This window comes from Moschus berezovskii, chromosome 1 (assembly GCF_049115385.1).
Source record: "Moschus berezovskii isolate FMDL1 chromosome 1, NW_MosBer_1.0, whole genome shotgun sequence".
NCBI classification, from domain to species: domain Eukaryota; kingdom Metazoa; phylum Chordata; class Mammalia; order Artiodactyla; family Moschidae; genus Moschus; species Moschus berezovskii.
This window is the reverse complement of record NC_142460.1, coordinates 63516655-63534331: the sequence shown is the minus strand read 5'-3', so window position 1 is coordinate 63534331 and position 17677 is coordinate 63516655. Positions and strand designations below refer to the sequence as shown.

At 44.1% G+C, this 17677-nt stretch overlaps 2 protein-coding genes across 19 annotated transcripts in view; both read right to left on the bottom strand.

Annotated features, from left to right (window-relative positions):
• ST3GAL6 (ST3 beta-galactoside alpha-2,3-sialyltransferase 6) overlaps positions 1 to 15198 on the bottom strand; it is a 108231-nt gene extending 93033 nt beyond the window's left edge. For 10 of the 18 annotated variants that reach the window (XM_088836344.1, XM_055408956.2, XM_055408725.2 and 7 more), the window contains exon 1: positions 14947 to 15191. The gene's annotated coding sequence lies outside the window, so the exon portion shown is untranslated. Of the gene's footprint in view, positions 1 to 14535; positions 14676 to 14946 lie in introns of those variants that run through there. The other 8 variants (XM_055408821.2, XM_088836356.1, XM_055409563.2 and 5 more) reach the window with 5 other exon arrangements.
• LOC148778735 (uncharacterized) lies at positions 8582 to 16919 on the bottom strand. The gene is made up of 3 exons (XM_088831100.1): positions 16907 to 16919; positions 14507 to 15113; positions 8582 to 13406 (listed from the first exon to the last, which is right to left on the bottom strand). The coding sequence occupies exons 1-3, from the start codon at positions 16917 to 16919 to the stop codon at positions 13388 to 13390; spliced, it is 639 nt and encodes a 212-aa protein (XP_088687226.1). The 3' UTR covers positions 8582 to 13387.
• Positions 16920 to 17677: the final 758 nt, after the last annotated feature.

Genomic DNA, 17677 nt, shown 5'->3' with positions numbered 1-17677 from the left:
TAAACCCAATCCTTTGCTGAAGAAAAAAGTACTCTGTCATCTGCTACCCTCTGCTTAGTTCCTTCTTACTAACTGAAGCCTAACTGTTGGACTGTTTTTTGATCTGAGGGCTTTTTTCACTTTCTGAAATGAGAACTGGCCATTGATATGTCAAAGTAGAGCAAAATGAAACCTTTATTTACAGCATGCTATATGGCAGAAAGTGAAGAGGAACTCAAAAGCCTCTTGATGCAAGTGAAAGAGGAGAGTGAAAAGGTTGGCTTGAAGCTCAACATTCAGAAAACAAAGATCATGGCATCTGGTCCCATCACTTCATGGGAAATAGATGGAAAAACAGTGGAAACAGTGTCAGACTTTATTTTTTTGGGCTCCAAAATCACTGCAGATACTGATTGCAGCCATGAAATTAAAAGACGCTTACTCATTGGAAGGAAAGTTATGACCAACCTTGACAGTATATTAAAAAGCAGAGACATTACTTTGCCAACCAAGGTCCGTCTAGTCAAGGCAATGGTTTTTCCCGTGGTCATGTATGGATGTGAGAGTTGGACTGTGAAGAAAGCTGATCGCCGAAGAATCGATGCTTTTGAACTGTGGTGTTGGAGAAGACTCTTGAGAGTCCCTTATACTGCAAGGAGATCCAACCAGTCCATTCTAAAGGAGATCAATCCTGGATGTTCATTGGAGGGACTGATGCTAAAGCTGAAACTGCAATACTTTGGCCACCTCATGCGAAGAGTTGACTCACTGGAAAAGACTCTGATGCTGGGAAAGGTTGAGGGCGGGAGGAGAAGGGGACGATGGAGAATGAGATGGCTGGATGGCATCACCGACTCTGTGGACATGAGTTTGAGTGAACTCCAGGAGTTGGTGATGGACAGGGAGGCCTGGCGTGCTGTGATTCATGGGGTCGCGGAGAGTCGGACACGACTGAGCGACTGAACTGAACTGAACTGATACTATTTGAAAAATAGAGATTTCATTTAAAGAATAAAGTTCTTTTTTTTTTCCTATCAAAAATGATCGTGAATCAGAGTAACTGGGGAAAACTGGACAGAGGAGGTGGCTCAGTCCAGGTTTGGGAGAACGGGTTAAGTACACCTCAGCAGAGACCCAGAGAGGCACTGGTGGGAAGCACAGAGAGATGACGTGCGAAGCTTGGTCTGGGATATCCCAGGAAACCAAACTGGTTCAGTCTGAAAACACTAGGGAAGAACAGCATGGAGAAATAAAGAAAAAGCCATATCATTGCCATGAAATCTCTGTCCTTCTATGGGGCACATCACAGACATGCAGCAACCAGGGGCAAGACAAGGAAAATTCCAGAACCAAGAACTAGGGGGGATCTGGGAAATGGAGACAGGAGGGTGCAGGCACCAGGCCCACCACAGACACTCTGTGTTCATTTCCCAGGGCTGCCCCAACAAAGTACCACAAACATGGCGGCTCACAATAACAGAAGTGTATTATCTCACAGTCCTGGAGGCTGGAAGTCCAAATGCCAAGTGCTGGCAGGGCCACGCTCCCTCTGAACCTGGTAGGGGAGAATATGTCCTTGCCTCGTGCTAGTCTCTGGTGGTTTGCTGGCACTCCCTAGCATCCCTGGCTTGTAGATGCCATCACTCCAACCCAGTGTCTGCACATGGAGCACTCCCGTGTCTCTGTCCACACACACATGCTTCTTATAAGGATACCAGTCACACTGGACCAGGGGCCACCCTACTCCAGCATGACTTCATCTTAACCACTACATCTCCGTGACCCTATTTTCAAATGAGGTCACATCTTGAGGTACTGGAGTTACAACTTCAACATGTCTTTTTAGGGAGACATGACTCAACCTGTAACACATCTCTTGATGTCCAGTCCTTACTCTGAGCCAGAGGGACTCTGATTCTCTGTGTGCATGATAAGTTACTCAGTCATGTCTGACTCTCTGCAACCCTGTGGACTGTAGCCCACCAAGCTCCTCTGGCCATGGGATTCTCCAAGCCAGAGTGGGTTACCATGCTCTCCTCCAGGGGATCTTTCCGACCCAGAGATTCAACCTGTGTCTCTTAGGTCTCCTGCACTGGCAGGATTCTTTACCACTAGCATCACCTGGGAAGCCCTTCTGACATCCTAGAGTCATTCAGAATACATGGGTGCCATTTCAAACTAAAGAGAAAAATAAAATAGCCTATGGTGGTGAAAGTCAGAGTAGTGGTTACACTGTAGGAGAGGAGCAGTGATCGGTTGAGCATGCACCGTGCGCTCCCGGAAGGCAGGTTATGTTCCACTTCTTCACCTGGAGGCAGATTACACGGGTGTGCTTCTTGGGAGGAAATGTATTGAACTATATGTACATGGGCTTCCCTCATGGCTCAGCAGGTAAAGAATCCGCCTGCAATGCAGGAGACCTTGGTTCGATCCCTGGGTTTGGAAGATCCTCTGGAGAAGGGAACAGCTACCCACTCCAGTATTCTGGCCTGGAGAATTCCATGGACTGTATAGTCCATGGGGTCGCAAAGAGTTGGACACAACTGAGCGACTTTCACTTACCCTTCATATGTACATGGTTTGTATGCTCCTCTGCATGGATGATGAATTTCTGTAAGAACTTTACTTTTAGAGAACTTGGTGCTGTCCAAGAAATAAAGGTGTTGACAGCCCAGGTGTAACTTCAGAAAGGAGCTTTACCCAGGAGAAGCCCCAACCCAAGAGTCAGCCACTCAGCCCTGCTGGTCAGACATTCGAGGGGTCAGTCTACCTGAGATGTTCAACTCCCAGGGGCTGGTGGATAAATGGAAATGCCAAAGTAACACACTTATAATGAGAAAAATATAAGGGCCAAGGAGTACATATATTTGAACTGAAAGACTGACAATTTCTAGAGGCAAATTTCTGGGTGACTTAAAAAAAAAAGTTGTTTGATAACCACAGACCCACAATAAGGGCACAGGCTTCCCAAAACAGTGCCAGAAATGAGCTACAACAGTCTCTTCTCTGCCCTGTTTTCCTAGCCTTCTTGTGGACCTCTGCCACACATTCCATTTTCAGGCTAATTACAGCTCAAGTATATTCCAGTGTTTTTTCTTTCATATCTAATTCTCCTCTGGGAATGTTAAACTCTTGTGGTGAGGGAGTTTTCCATCCTATTGCCTAATTTCTAAGCAAGAGAGATCAACACCAAAAGACAGAGCTAAAATACACCAGACCCCAGTCAGACTTGGTAGAAAATATATTTCTGCAGTAAAAATACGAAGGATTTCCTAAAATATAAATCAGACATTTAACATCAGATATTGCATAAGCTCAGTTGTAGAAGTGTCTGGTGATGGAAGTAAAATCTGATGCTGTAAGGAACAGTATTTCATAGGAACCTGGAATTCCATGAATCAAGGTAAATTGGACATGGTCATGCAGGAGATGGCAAGAGTAAACATGGACATCTTAGGAAACAGTGAACTAAAATGGACAGGAATGGGTGAATTTATTTCAGATGACCCTTATACCTACTACTGTGAGCAAGAATCCCATAGAAGAAATGGAGTAGCCCTCAGAATCAACAAGAGAGTCTGAAATGCAATAGTTAAGTGCAACCTTAAACACGACAGAATGATCTTGGTTTGTTTCCAAGGCAAACATCACAGTAATCCAAGTCTATGCCGCAACCACTGATGCCAAATAAGCTGAAGTTGACCGGTTCCATTAAGACCTAGAAGACCTTCTAGAACTAACACAAAAAAAGATTTCCCTTTCATCATAGGGGACTGGAATGCAAAAGTAGGAAGTCAAGAGATACCTGGAGTAACAGGCAGGTTTGGCCTTGGAGTACAAAATGAAGAAGGCAAAGGCCAGCAGAATTCTACCAAGAGAACACACCAGTCATAGAACACACCCTTTTTCAACAACACAAGAGACAATTTTACACATGAACATCACCAGATGGTCAATACCGAAATCAGACTGATTATATTCTTTGTAGTCAAAGATGGAGAAACACTATACAGGCAGCCTAAACAAGACCTGGAGCGGACCGTGGCTCAAATCACCAGCTCCTCATATTAAAATTCAGGCAGGCAGTGAGCGAAGAGGAACGAAAGAGTATCTTGATGAGGGTGAAGGAGGAGAGTGAAAAAGCCAGCTTAAATCTCAATATTAGAAAAACTAAGATCATGGCATCCAGTCCCATCACTTCATGGCAAATAGAAGGGGAAGAGGTAGCATTGGGTGGCATTGGGTTTTTTTTCTTTTTGCAGTTTGAGGCAGTTGTAAAATAACTTAATGTAGCTTTTTGCAACTGTATATTCTATAGTATTTTTTTCATTTGGTGAAATTTTAACTGTTAATGTTTGTGGCATTGTGCTTTGTATCATTTATTAAATATTTAATTAAATTTATTATTTAAAAAAGAAAAAGAAAAAGGAAGCACCAGAAAGTGGGTGCCAGGAGGATAAAAAAAAAAAAAAAAAAGAAGGGGAAGAGGTGGAAGCAGTGACAGATTTCCTCTTCTTGGGCTCCAAAATCACTGGGGATGGTGACCACAGCCATGAAATTAGAAGACAATTGCTTCTTGGCAGAAAAGCTATGACAAACCTAGACAGTATGTTAAAAAGCAGAGTCATCATTTTGCCAACAAAGGTCCGTATAGTGAAGGCTATGGTTTTTTCCCAGTAGTCATATACAGATGTGACAGCTGGACCATAAAGAAGGCAGAGCACGGAAGAATTGATACTTCCAAACTGTTGTGCTGGAGAAGTCTCTTGAGACTCCCTTTGACAGCAAGGAGATCAAATCAGTCAATCCTAAAGGAAATCAGTCCTGAATATTCACTGGAAGGACGGATGCTGAAGCTGAAGCTCCAATACTTTGGCCATCTGATGCGAAGAACTGACTCACTGGAAAAGACCCTGATGCTGTGAACGTCTGAAGACAGGAGGAGAAGGGGACGACAGAAGATGAGATGGTTGGATGGCATCACCAATTCATTGGACATGAACTTGGGCAAACTCGGAGATGGTGAGGGACCGGGAGGCCTGGAGTGCTGCAGTCCATGGGGTGGTGAAGAGTCAGACAACTTGGTGACTGAACAACAACAATTGCATTAGCTCTGAATAACATATTGATATGTTAAACATTGAATGATGTCTTAAAAATGGGAGTGGGGAGGAGAAGAGGAGTAAGAAAGGAGAGCAGAGAGGAGGAAAGGAAGCCAAACTTTAACTGCACAGGAAACAAAATCAAATCTTTATCAAACTGTACATAAAAATTATAAAGCACATAATTATAGAAGAGGAAGCTGTGACTTTCTTGAGTGTAAAATGTAATAGGGAGGTACTGGAAGTTTCAAGGCTATGAATTTATAATAGTCCTGTGGACTGTTTTCCTTGGATATCTCTGTCCTGTTAAAGCCCCTCTCCGCTCTCAAATTTCATACAGAAACCCAGGTTTCAGAAGTCTCAAATGATACTTCACATCTCTTTTTTCTTTTTTTTGGCTGTGCCATGTGCGACTTGCAGGATCTCAGTTCCCCAACCAGGGACTGAACCTGGGCCATGGCAGTGAAAGCCTGGAATCCTAACCACTAGGCCACCAGGGAACTCCCTCACATTTCTTTCAAACACTTAGGTTATTAAAAATGAGAGATCAAATATCAAATATATATTATGTTAAATAACGTTCATCATTTTCTCATGAAATGTTTTCATCATCTTCTCATGAAAACAGCAAATGGAAGAAACTCATTCCATGCCATGTATAAAATCCAAGTCCAACTTTAAAAGCAATGAGCAGACTTTGGCCGTTATAAACTATCTCTGTAGATCTACCATTCCAAGTGCATACATATCCTTATAGGGAGATGTAAACATACAGGCCATAGGTCTCTATTAACTGACTCCTACGTTCTCTCCTGCATCATCTCCCAAAATGCTTGACTTTGACCATCATGCTCTATGAGCACCAAACTTTCCACAATTCTCCATTCTACTCAACACTATTCCGTGCCTCAGTGTCTTTGATGACACTGTTCCTGCAGCCTAGAATGTTCCCTCCTATCCTTTACCCTCCTGCCATAAATCAGAGGCAGCCAGTGGGATTCTGCTCTTCAAGAAAGTCTTCCTTCTAGACATCTACCTGTGTTTAGATGAGGATAGAGAAGATTCTAAGAAAGTATATGTAAAATGTTTCAAGAACATATGTTTCAAGATATAACTATCATGTTTTTTAAACTATAGAAAAAGATGAACAGATGTTAATTTTTTTAATGGACATCTGAACAGAGTAGTTTTTACTTCTCAACCCTAGTTTATTCTGAAAAATCACAGTGCCATTCAATCAACAGATTTTCATCTCCCAACTCCACCTGAAGCATGCATACATGCACGCACACATGTGTACACACACACACTGCATCCCTCCACTATATGCCCATGGGCCTCTATATTATAATTAGCACTGTGCCTGGCACATGAAAGGTGTCCAAACATTTATTACTGTTCAATGAAAACTAAAGAATACAAAAACATGAGTAGATAAATAGAGTCCAAAGTGAAGTCACAGGATGAGATGGTTGGATAGCATCACCGACTCCATGGACATGAGTTTGAGTCAACTCGGGAGTTGATGGACAGGGAGGCCTCGTGTGCTGCAGTCCATGGGGTCTCAAAGAGTCAGACACGACTGAGCAACTGAACTGAACTGAAGGTGAAGTCAGGTTCTAATAGGACTCAGACTGGTTAAAAAAAAAAATAGAGCCAGAGAAGGCCAAACAGAAAGACTTTCTGGAGAAAGTCAAATTTTAACCATCCAATGAACAAGTGTTATGGTAATAGCTATAATAAGAGTTATAATAATAATAATAATGTAACAACATCAAGTAAATGTTAGGTATCTGGCAGGCCCTATTCCGAACTATTTGCATGTGCTTTCTTTTTTAATTATAACTGTGATGTGGGCATTATTTCAAGTTTAGAGATGAAGAAAGTGATCTTCACAGAAGTTAGGAGATGTATTCAGAGTCAAGCAGTTTATCAGCCATGAAGCTGGAAAACGAAGGCAGGTTATCATCCAGCTTGGATGGGGGTGGGTGGGAAGTGCAACAAGAAAGGCACTAGTTCTAAAGGTCTTCACAGCCTGCAGCACAGGGAGGCTTGCAGTGACTGCAGGAGCAAATGCAACAGGAAAAAGAAAGTGAGCAACAGGAGGGAGCAGAAAACTTCAAAGACCTGTGGGAGGGATTCTCTGGAGTTTTGAGCAGAAAAAAATTTCTGTAATAAAAACCATGCTTGAGGAATGTTATTATAAAAGGTGCATGGACAGGAATATTGGTGGTCATGGGTGGAGACCGTGGGTAGGAGGTTTGTAAGAAGAATATAATTGCATTGCTGCCGCTGCCAAGTCACTTCAGTCGTGTCCGACTCTGTGTGACCCCATAGACGGAAGCCCACCAGGCTCCCCTGTCCCTGGGATTCTCCAGGCAAGAACACTAGAGTGGGTTGCCATTTCCTTCTCCAATGTGTGAAAGCAAAAAGTGAAAGTGAAGTCACTCAGTCGTGTCTGACCCTTAGCGACCCCATGGACTGCAGCCTACCAGGCTCCTCCATCCATGGGATTTTCTAGGCAAGAGGACTGGAGTGGCTTGTCATTGCCTTCTCCGAATTTATGGTTAAAGCAGAGGAGGCCTACACACCAACTGTAAAAATAGAGGGAAGCTTTTCAGTTTTTTTGCAGTAGATGGGCCAGTTTTGTCCTCCAAAAATATTCCAGGCCTGCAAAACATTTACAGATATTTCAATCATCAGAAATTACACATATCCCTTAACATCCTGCTTAAGAAATAAATCCAATTATTTCTAATCTAATTGTAGCATAGCTGGGATCAAACAAGAGTGATTAGCTAACTTACTCTGACATTTACTTGAGATACTGGCTTCAACTATCAAAAGGATCTTGACAGCAGTATTCTTTTTCTCACCAAAATCATTCACACAAAAAAAGTCCTATAATTTGCGGAGTCTGTCAATTAAATAAAATCATGAATTAAATTACTTGCTGTTGCTGAAAAGCAGCTGGAAATCCATCTGTAACTGGATCAACTCATTGCTCTTGTCTAAATGCAACAAGATAACCCATTTCTCCATTTTAAGTGCAGTTTATAACTTTATTATACTATAATAATTATATATTACATGATCTAATCTTATACCAGCTTTATATTATCCATAAAAACAAATCAGGGAATTAAAAAAAAACCTGATTTTTTAAATTCTTTGGCTCTGTGCTGAACATAGAATATGCACATATTCCCTATCTTTGCCTCTTCTATCCCTTAAGACATGAAGGACTCTTACACACTAAAGGGTTGCACAGATTTTAATAAAGGCATTTCATTTTATTACACTTTGTACTGTATTATTTTACTTTAATAAAAGCAGCACCTTCTATGGTGCTGGCCTAAATATTTGCAATAGAATATTTCCTAAGAAGAAAACTCCTCTAAGCTATCAGAAACACTGGGCTGATAACCTCTCTGAGGACTAAAATCTTACTGGGGAGGGAGACTCCATAAAATCAGCTCAAAGACAAGAAGACTTTGTTTATATTATAGCAGCATATCCTTGAGGAACAGGGGGAAAAAATCTAAAAGGTAGACTCTTTAAAATATGTATGCAGAATATCTCTATTAACCAGGAAGATGCCCTCTAAAGACATCATTCTTTGTGAGAAACTGTCACTATGATTTTCAGCAAGAGCCCACAACTGGGCCCTTCTCAGTTCCCTCTGCCAGGCAGGGACTCCCTCTCAGCTCTGGCCCTGAGGAGAAGAGCTTTTTATCCCCAGTGCATTTGTTTGTGCCTCCAGCTAGGTTAAATGATATCTAACAGAAACCTAAGACATATCATAATAAGCAATGGAATTCAAGCGGTGCTTACTAAAGGGTATGAAATCATATATGTGAGATGCTGGGCTATTCAAGAAGGAAATGATTTTGTTATCTACTCTTTTGGCACACTTATTTCCTCACTAATGTAACTACAAACCCAACTCAAATTATCATAAATTATTAAACTGAAAATTTGTTGTTATTCAGTCTCTAAGTTGCATCTGACTCTTTGCAACCCCATGGACTATGGCTCGCCAGGCTCCCCTGTCCTTCACTACCTCCTGGAGGTGGTCAAATTCATGTTTATTGAGTCGGTGATGCTATCTAACCATCTCTGAAAGTTTACTGTACATGAAAACGAATTTGAGAATAGCCATCTGATAATAGCCACATACCAGTCTCTTACATGTCAGCCTAATAACTTTCAAAAAGAAAAAAAAAGTTTCAAAGCCGGAAAAGTTTTAATTAATTTAGACAAATCCACAGGAATGAATGTACCTTTTACCTATCTTCTCCAATGGGTCAAGTTTTTGAGATGATACATTGATGATCCTAATAGTTACAAAGATGAAGCCTAAGAGTTATAAAGATGTTACAGCTGAGCTAATATATTCACACTGTGAGTTAATCCATAGGCAGGGATGGAGACACCTGGCAAACGTCTGTTCGATCTATAACATTCTCAACACCACACCAGGTAAAGGACACAGAGGCAAACAAGACAAGACATCATTGCTGCCTGCTCAAACTGAAACATGTTCCAGATTTTATGTCAGCACATCAGCCATAAAGAAACAGATACCAAAAAAGTATATATCAGTTAAGTATGTAAATTAATAGTAAAAGTAAATTAATAAATGAGCAGGGCATCTGGCTAAATAATCTCAAAAGTAATTTTCTAAGAGTATACCAAGTTTCCCCAGAGAGTTGGATACTGGAGATGATGAGCTATCTTGGAATCAAAGGATACCTAATAAAATGCCTCTGTTCATTTCTGATAAACCAGTGCTACTAGGAAGTACTGCCTTGGTCATAAATTTTCATGATTTAAGTGCTACTCTAAGACTGAGAAGATTATCTATGAAGAACAACAGAAACAAAATTTCTAAGGCATAGTATAGTCCCATGGCAACTATTACAAGAATTTATTTCCACTGAAACTGTTAACTCCCTGCATAGCCTGGGGGAAAGGGGGCTGGCATCAGGAAAAGGGAAGACTTTCCCATTATATAGAATATCCCCTCTTCAGACAATCATTGTCCTTTGGGTTGGTGGCATCTGAAACTAGATGGGAAAAATTAAGTTAATCATCTGCTCAAATCAATCACACTTGCAAACAATACCAACTGTGATCGATTTGAGTAGATGATTAACTTAATTTTTCCCATCTAGTTTCAGATGCCACCAGCCAACCCAGAGACTTAGAGACAACTAGATATTCAGCCTAGAGAGAAGCTGAGAAATCAGAGCTAGTGATGGAGCGTTGCATGCTTGAGTGAGTACAAGGATTTAATTCAGTGAGTAAGAGGAATACTGTATACAGTCCTCTGAGGACTGCTTCTCAGTGTGGACATGCCTGTGCCCTGGCCTAGAGCAAGGAAGGGAAAATCAGTGATTGCCAATTAATGGGGAGAAGAAAAATGTGAAGAATGAAAATGTGTGTGTGTGAGAGACAGCGAGCAAGAAAAAAGCCCAAGAGGAAAGTCCATCGCCCACCAGGTAAAGACTGAATCTCTAAATCAACCTCCAGTGGCATCTTATTCTAATTAAAACACAATTCAAACTCCTTCTTAAGACTTGAAGGTATCTCATAGCAGTCTTCTGCTTACCTCACTGACTTCCTCTCTTTCTAGCTTGCCCTTTTGCATTCTTCTCCATCTACAAGTTCTTCAAACATCCCCAATTCATTTATGCCTAAGGGCCTCTGCAGTTGCTGTTTCCTCTGCCTAGAATGCTCTTCACATGACTGGCTTCTTCTCATCATTCCTAACTTTCTTCATACACCCCCTCCTCACGGCAGCTCTGATTGCCCTAAACCGGCTTCCCTCAGGCCCTGTCTGGCACACCCCCACAATGAACTGTCTTCATAACACTCATTCTGTCTGAAAAGTGCTTTCCCATATATTTGCATCTGATTTATTGATTCCATTTCCCACAGAAATATAAACTCTGTAAGAGCAGAGAATGTGTTTTGTTCAATGCTGCACACCCTACCCAGAACATCTCCTGTACATGGTAGGGATGCAATAAATATTGGCTGAATCTCAAGTTCCACCATAGAGATGACTGCAGAAAGTCACCCACGAGCCACTGCGAAACCATTCTCTTCCCCTTTTGTTGCCCCATCAAAGCACAGTGACCATGACCCAAACAAAGCACATGGTCATGACCATGACCCACGACCCACAACCACACCAATTCCAGGCCTGCTTCCACACACCTCAGCAGTGAGAATAACATTGCTTCCCTTGGAGAAATTGCCAGCTTCCTTGCCATTTCCTCTCCTGGAGACCTTGTTCTCTCATTTCCCACAGATCTTTCTGTCCCCAGTCACATTAAAAGTAAGGCAATGTTTAAAGAATTCTTCAAAAACCAGCATTCCTCTGTGCAACTGGATGAAATGATGCCCCTAGCACATTGCATCTCAGGTATAAGGGGGAAGAAGAGAGAACACAGAAGAGACGCTTCACTCAGCTTTCTAGTGTTCATGATGAGAAAATTTCCTAAGTTTGGGTGCTTTCCTTCTCCTTTTTCCCAATGGCCCAGGGAGACGAAAACCCTGATCAGATGCAGAAGGTTGTGGTAGTAAGTGGTAAGCTGCCCATTCCTCCTGGGATGACCAAAAGATCTCCTAAAAAAGAAATATGGACACGGGGAAGAGACTGAGATCCTACTGCTCCTCACTCTCTTTTATCCTCATATCCTCACCCGCAAAATAACATTGCTTCTTAGCCTGACCGCATGTCTGGAAGCCAAGTTCCTGACCAGTTCAGTCACCATTGGGAGAAAAAACACCTGCTATCCCACTACAGTGAGAACTGTGCTTCTGACACCTTGACATTGAACCATAAATACAGCTTTCTACAAAAACACTGTTATGTCCAATGCACACTTCCTGTTCCATACATCAAGTGCACTCCAAGTTAAACACCTGAACTCATCAGGGTTCAACTGGAAACTGTGGTGTATGCTGTTATACACTGTAGTTAGGATAAACAGGAGACAGAGATTCATTTCAACAGTGACAGTGAGGATGTAGCCCTGCGAAGATTTCTTCCAGGCAAAAAGGAACTTCCCTGAAAATATATTCCGAATGAAAAGAACCTTCAGAACATAAGCTATTGGCAATAACAGGCCCTTGTAAACCTGGCCAGACACAACCCACCCAAGGGGCATGGATGTGGAGAAGATAGAAGATAACTGTTGAAAGTCTGAAACTAACAAGGGGAAAGACAAAGTACGCTCAAAAAGCCAAGCCTGAGGGGTAATTAAGAAGGTGTGTTCAGATGGGAGAGGGGGATACCAGTGAGGGTGTGGAAGGCACGGGAGAAAGACGCGCAAATGAATGGAAGAACCTGGGAGGAACATCTGCTATCGAGGCTTCCTGGGAACCCTGCAAGGCAGAAGTGAAGCGACCCTCCTGTGATCCAATCTAAGTCATTCAATCTTGGGCAGTCTCAGGTTTTGTTTTTTTTTTTTTTAATTATAAAATAAGGTCAAGCATTCCTGTCTCCTAGGGGAGTTGTGAAGATTAAATAAACTAGCACAGGTGAACTCACTGGGGAGCATACTGGGAACCACCTGAGTTTTGTGCTTTCCTTTCCTCCTTGATAAGCATCACCTAGAATGCACTTAAACAGGTCTCTGGTCCCCAATCTGAATGCAATCACAATGGAAAAAAGCCTAGTGGTAATCTGCATGGTAAGCAGATGATGCTTATCAGAGAAACATGGGAAGCACAGCATTACTTCACTTCTAACAATGTTCCATACGATATGGAACACAGAAATATCTCCAACAGAAGCAAGCAGCTGCCGCTATTATTTAAAATGAGAAAACTTGAAAATTACAATTTTCACAAAAGACAGACTGATTTTTTTAAATGCTATGTCTCAAAGTTATACTTCTGCCAACACTATTTCTATTCCTTTTGAGTTCCAAAGATTTGTATTGATTTGGGGCATAAGAACAAATTGAATATTTCCAACAAATCTACCGAAACAGTCAAAACAGCGATGATCTCATTCTCTTACACCATAATACGGAGACACGGTACAACCTGAAACTGTGACAACCAGGGAGGCACTTGGTGAAAATATTGCTCCAGAGAAGGCCTGTGAGAAGGCCCTCCTCCCTCCACGATTAAGGACCGCTTGATGCCAGAACAGAAATACAGTTTATAGAAAAGTTCTCTTCTCATAAACCAAAGTTGCCATTATCTAAAGTGCTTCCGAGCCAATCAGCATCATTCGGAGACGACAAACTAGATCATCTGAGAGCGGCTCTTTACAGATCTTCGTACTAAAAATCGGCGGTGAGACTAAAAGGAAGGGAAAACAAATCAATTTACAAACGTCAAATCACCATGTTTCAAATGTAAAATAGCCTGACAACCTGACCAGATCTTCCCAAATATGTAACATCTCCATACAAGTCAAAAGATAATTTCTCAGCCTGCAGCCGGGACAGGAAGTTTTAACACCGGAAAGTCAAATATCAAAACTAGCCTTGTAAAAGCAGCTATCAGAAACCACGAGACTAGCGTGAACATGGGGCCAGAGGGCGAGGAGCTTCTGGTAGATTCGCAGTTTTCTTAACTATCTACCTAATTACAGTTTTCAGGTGGCGGACCTCTTAAAGCACGTGTGAGTTGGATTTAGAATCTGCGGCTTCTGTAGTTTCTGATACATTGGCATTCAAGATGTCTTTTTCATCACCACTCCCAAGCACCGTTTTTAAAACATCTTTGAACAGCAACCCCACCCTCAACCCGGTCCCCAACCTCTCGCCCCGCCCTTCGACTGAAGACATGCCCCCGCCCCCCAAAAAAGGTGCTTTGGGTTTGTTTTTAGTTTCTGAAAACTGCCTTTTGTAGATTCTCTTTCAAGCCCAAATAACAACACACAAGGGGCTGAGATCGCCAGGCAGCTCGGTGGCATTCGGCCTCAAAACCACTATGTTTCTTCTCCCCTTTCCCCCAAACTAACGGCAGGCCAAGTCCCTGCAATTTTCTCGCCGCCGCACTTTGCGCCAAATCGCCTCGGAGCTGGTTTCTTTAGATCTAGTTCCACTGTGGCGGGAAGAAGGGTTTCTCGTAAATTTGTTCCAAGGTAAAACGAGAGAGCCCTCCAGACCTCTCGTTCCCGCTGGCGTACATCCCCTTTTACAAGGAAACAATAGTGAGCGAGGAACCCGTCACCCCCGCCGGCCGCTCCAGTGCCCAGCGCCCCAGCCGCCCTTACCCGGGGAGCACCCGTGGCCGCGCGCCCCCCACTCCCTGAACCCGGGGCGCGGGGCAAGCGCACGCAGGCTCCTGGGGGTGGGAGGGTGCATGGAGGCGCGCCCCCCGGCCCCTGATCCTCAGCCTCAGAGGCAAAGCCCGCCGATCTCCCCTCACCCCCAACCCCCGGCGATGCCAACCCGCAGCGAAGCGGGCCGAGGAGAGTTACCCGCCGAGGCCCAGGCGCGAAGACCGCAGAGGCGCGCGGGGCTCCGGGGCCGGGAGCTCGGCCGCAGCCGCTCGCTCCAGCCGGGTGCTGCCTCTCCCGCGGCACCCGAAGCATCGAGCCGGCGGAAATCGGAGGACGGTGGCGCGGCTCAGCGGCGGCCGGGGCAGGAGACAGTCTCCCCGGACCCGGAGCGGGGGACCGGCGAGGGCGCGCCGGCGCCGCCCGGAGGCCGAGGCTCCCGGCGGCGCGTGCGCTGCCGACTGCGCCGAGCGCCTGCGGAGCCGCGGGGAAGCTCCTCCCCCGGCCGCCCCCGAGTGCGCGGAGGAAGGTGCGGGGCAGAGAGGTGCGGAGACGGCCGCTGGGGCCCGGCGTCCCCGGGCAGGCGAGGCTGGAGCGCCGCCGAGCCCCTACCTTTCCGGCTGGCGGGACTCCAGCCGCGCGCCCTCCCCGGGCGTCCCGGGCAGGAAAATCACCAAGGGAGGGCCCGGGGAAAGCGGCTGGTGGCTTTGGACGAGGTAGGAGGATCAGGTTCCACAGCCAAGGAGACACTCCCTTCCCGCCCCGGCTTGTTTGGAAAGCTGCAGGGGCGAAAGAGAGGGGCGGCTAGGGAGCTTCCTCCTCCCCGCCGGGCTGGCAGGCGGCAGAAGTAAACACTTTTTGCTTGGCTCGGCGGGCACTTCTGTGACTCGAGGCGGGGCAGGAGGTTTGGTCCCCAGCAGAAAGGGCGGGGGTGTCCAGAGAGACCAGAATTTCTGGGCTCTGCCCTTCAAGGACAAATGTGTTAGTGCTTTTTCTCTTTTGGAGGAAACGATACGTTAGGGGGAAGGAAGATGAAATGAGTATTTTCTCGTTAAAATAGGTCTCCCTTGAGAAAAGCATATACTATAGTGATGATACTTGGATAGCTGTATTTTTTTAAATGTCAGTGTTTGTGAAATAAATCATGTGCCCTGGGAGAAGAGCCACAGACTTGGGTGCAGTTCAGAGTGAGGAATGTGTCAGGCGCTGAAACAAAGTCCTTTGTGATGGACCTTCTGGTGTTGGTATTAATTTTAACAACGGCCCTAGGAGGCAGCACTTGTTATTTTCCCAATTTTATCAAAGAATCGGACACGACTGAGCACACACACCGATCAGAAAACCCAGAGAGTTCAGGAAGTCCCCAACCCTTACCCTTTCTACAAATTGCCTTTGTAGTAACCCACACAGATTTTGTAATTATAAAGGTGGTACCTCAGACGTCTGAGTGGTGGTGGTGGATTAGTTCCTAAGCTGTGCCTGACTCTTTGAGACCCCATGGACTGTAGACCTCCAGGCTTCTCTGGCCATGGAATTTCCAGGCAAGAATACTGAAGTGGGTTACTATTTCCCTCCCCAAGGGATCTTCCCCACCTCACCCAGGAAATGAACCTGGGCCTCCTGCAATTCAGGTGGTCTTCTGCATTGCAGGCAAATTCTCTGCCGACTGAACCACAAGGAAAAGGGTATTTGTCCAACTGGGCCCATTTTTCTTGAAGTTACTTTTCTCTTTTAGGTTCTCCTGAGTTTATTACCCTTCTTATGTTCATCGTCTTCAGAATTAAAGCAGTGATTTTACCTCCTACTTTCCAGCTTTCCTAGGACTTTTTTTTTTTTAATGTGGACCATTTTTTGTTAGTCTCTATGGAATTTGTTACAATACTGCTTAATTTTATGTTTTGGTATTTCATCCCCAGGGCATGTGAGACCTTAACTCCCTGACCAGGCATTGGAAGGTGAAGTCTTAAACAATAGACTGCCAGGGAAGTCCCTTTCCTAGGATTCTTGAATCTGCAAAGTCATGTGCTAAGGGAAGAGGCAGTCCACTATTCTTAGGTGACATTTGTGCTTCTTCATAGTCAGTAGTAGCCAAGAAGACACTATTCACCATCAGTTCAGTTCAGTTCAGTCGCTCAGTCGTGTCCGACTCTTTGCGACCCCATGAATCACAGCACGTCAGGCCTCCCTGTCCATCACCAACTCCTGGAGTTCACTCAAACTCATGTCCATCGAGTGGGTGATGCCATCCAGCCATCTCATTCTCTGTCGTCCCCGTCTCCTCCCACCCCTAATCCCTCCCAGCATCAGAGTCTTTTCCAGTGAGTCAACTCACCATAACCTAGTTCAAATTCCACTTCCTCCTCTAGCCTGTATGACCTTGAACAAGTGACTTAATATGCTTCCTTTTGATCACTGGTGAAGTGAGAGAGTCCAACCTCTCTTCAGGGGTTGTGATGAGGATTAAAATAGATGATGAAGTAGAGAGTTCTTGGCACAATGCTTATCACAAAAAAACATCAATCAGGAAGTACGGATATCAACTGCCAGTTCTTTCCTACCATGAGTCAGCTACCTTCGTGTATCATGTCTGTTCCTCCACTTCATCCTGCAAACAGGAATAATCTTATCCCACAAATGACGAAGCGGTGTCAGGAGGTTATGTAATATGCCCAAGAGCATACCAGCCTATTTTGGAGCTGTGATTTGAATCAAAGTACCTAGAACCAGAATCAGCTTTCTTTCCAGAATGCCTTACCTGTTATGTAAATATCTGGGCAGGTGCTTTTGATGTGTCAACGATTTTTTTAATGCAAAATACATTATTGCATGGGCACATGATTGCAACTACCTAAAATTTTTTAATTCTTGTGGAAGGTGGTAAAGAATTAAGCAGGGTAAATTTGTAGCATTCTCTGGGCTACAGTGTTTTCACAATATAAAGATAATTAACTCAGCCTTTGTGTAGAAGATTTATTCTAATAAAGTGGGAGGGGAAGGTTCAGGAAATAGAGAACTATAGGGACATGCAGGGTCTTTTAAAGGTCCTTGAAATCATAATATTTAGGCAGTGTACACATAGGGTTGGCCCAGTTTGCTAGATTTCTTTTTTGATTATAGATGGTGTGACCTCTTTGAATTAAAATGACATTGTTTGATGGGATGTGTCCCAGGGTATCCAGGAACCGGTGAAAGCCGGGTTCCCCACACCACCCTGGAGTGCCATTCAGCACTCTGGAGAATCACAGTCTACAGTAAAGTTCAAGAAAGTAGAATTTCTTCCTGACCCCAATATATGGTTTGCCTTCCAAATTCTCACACCCTAGCCCAAACACCGGAGAAGGCA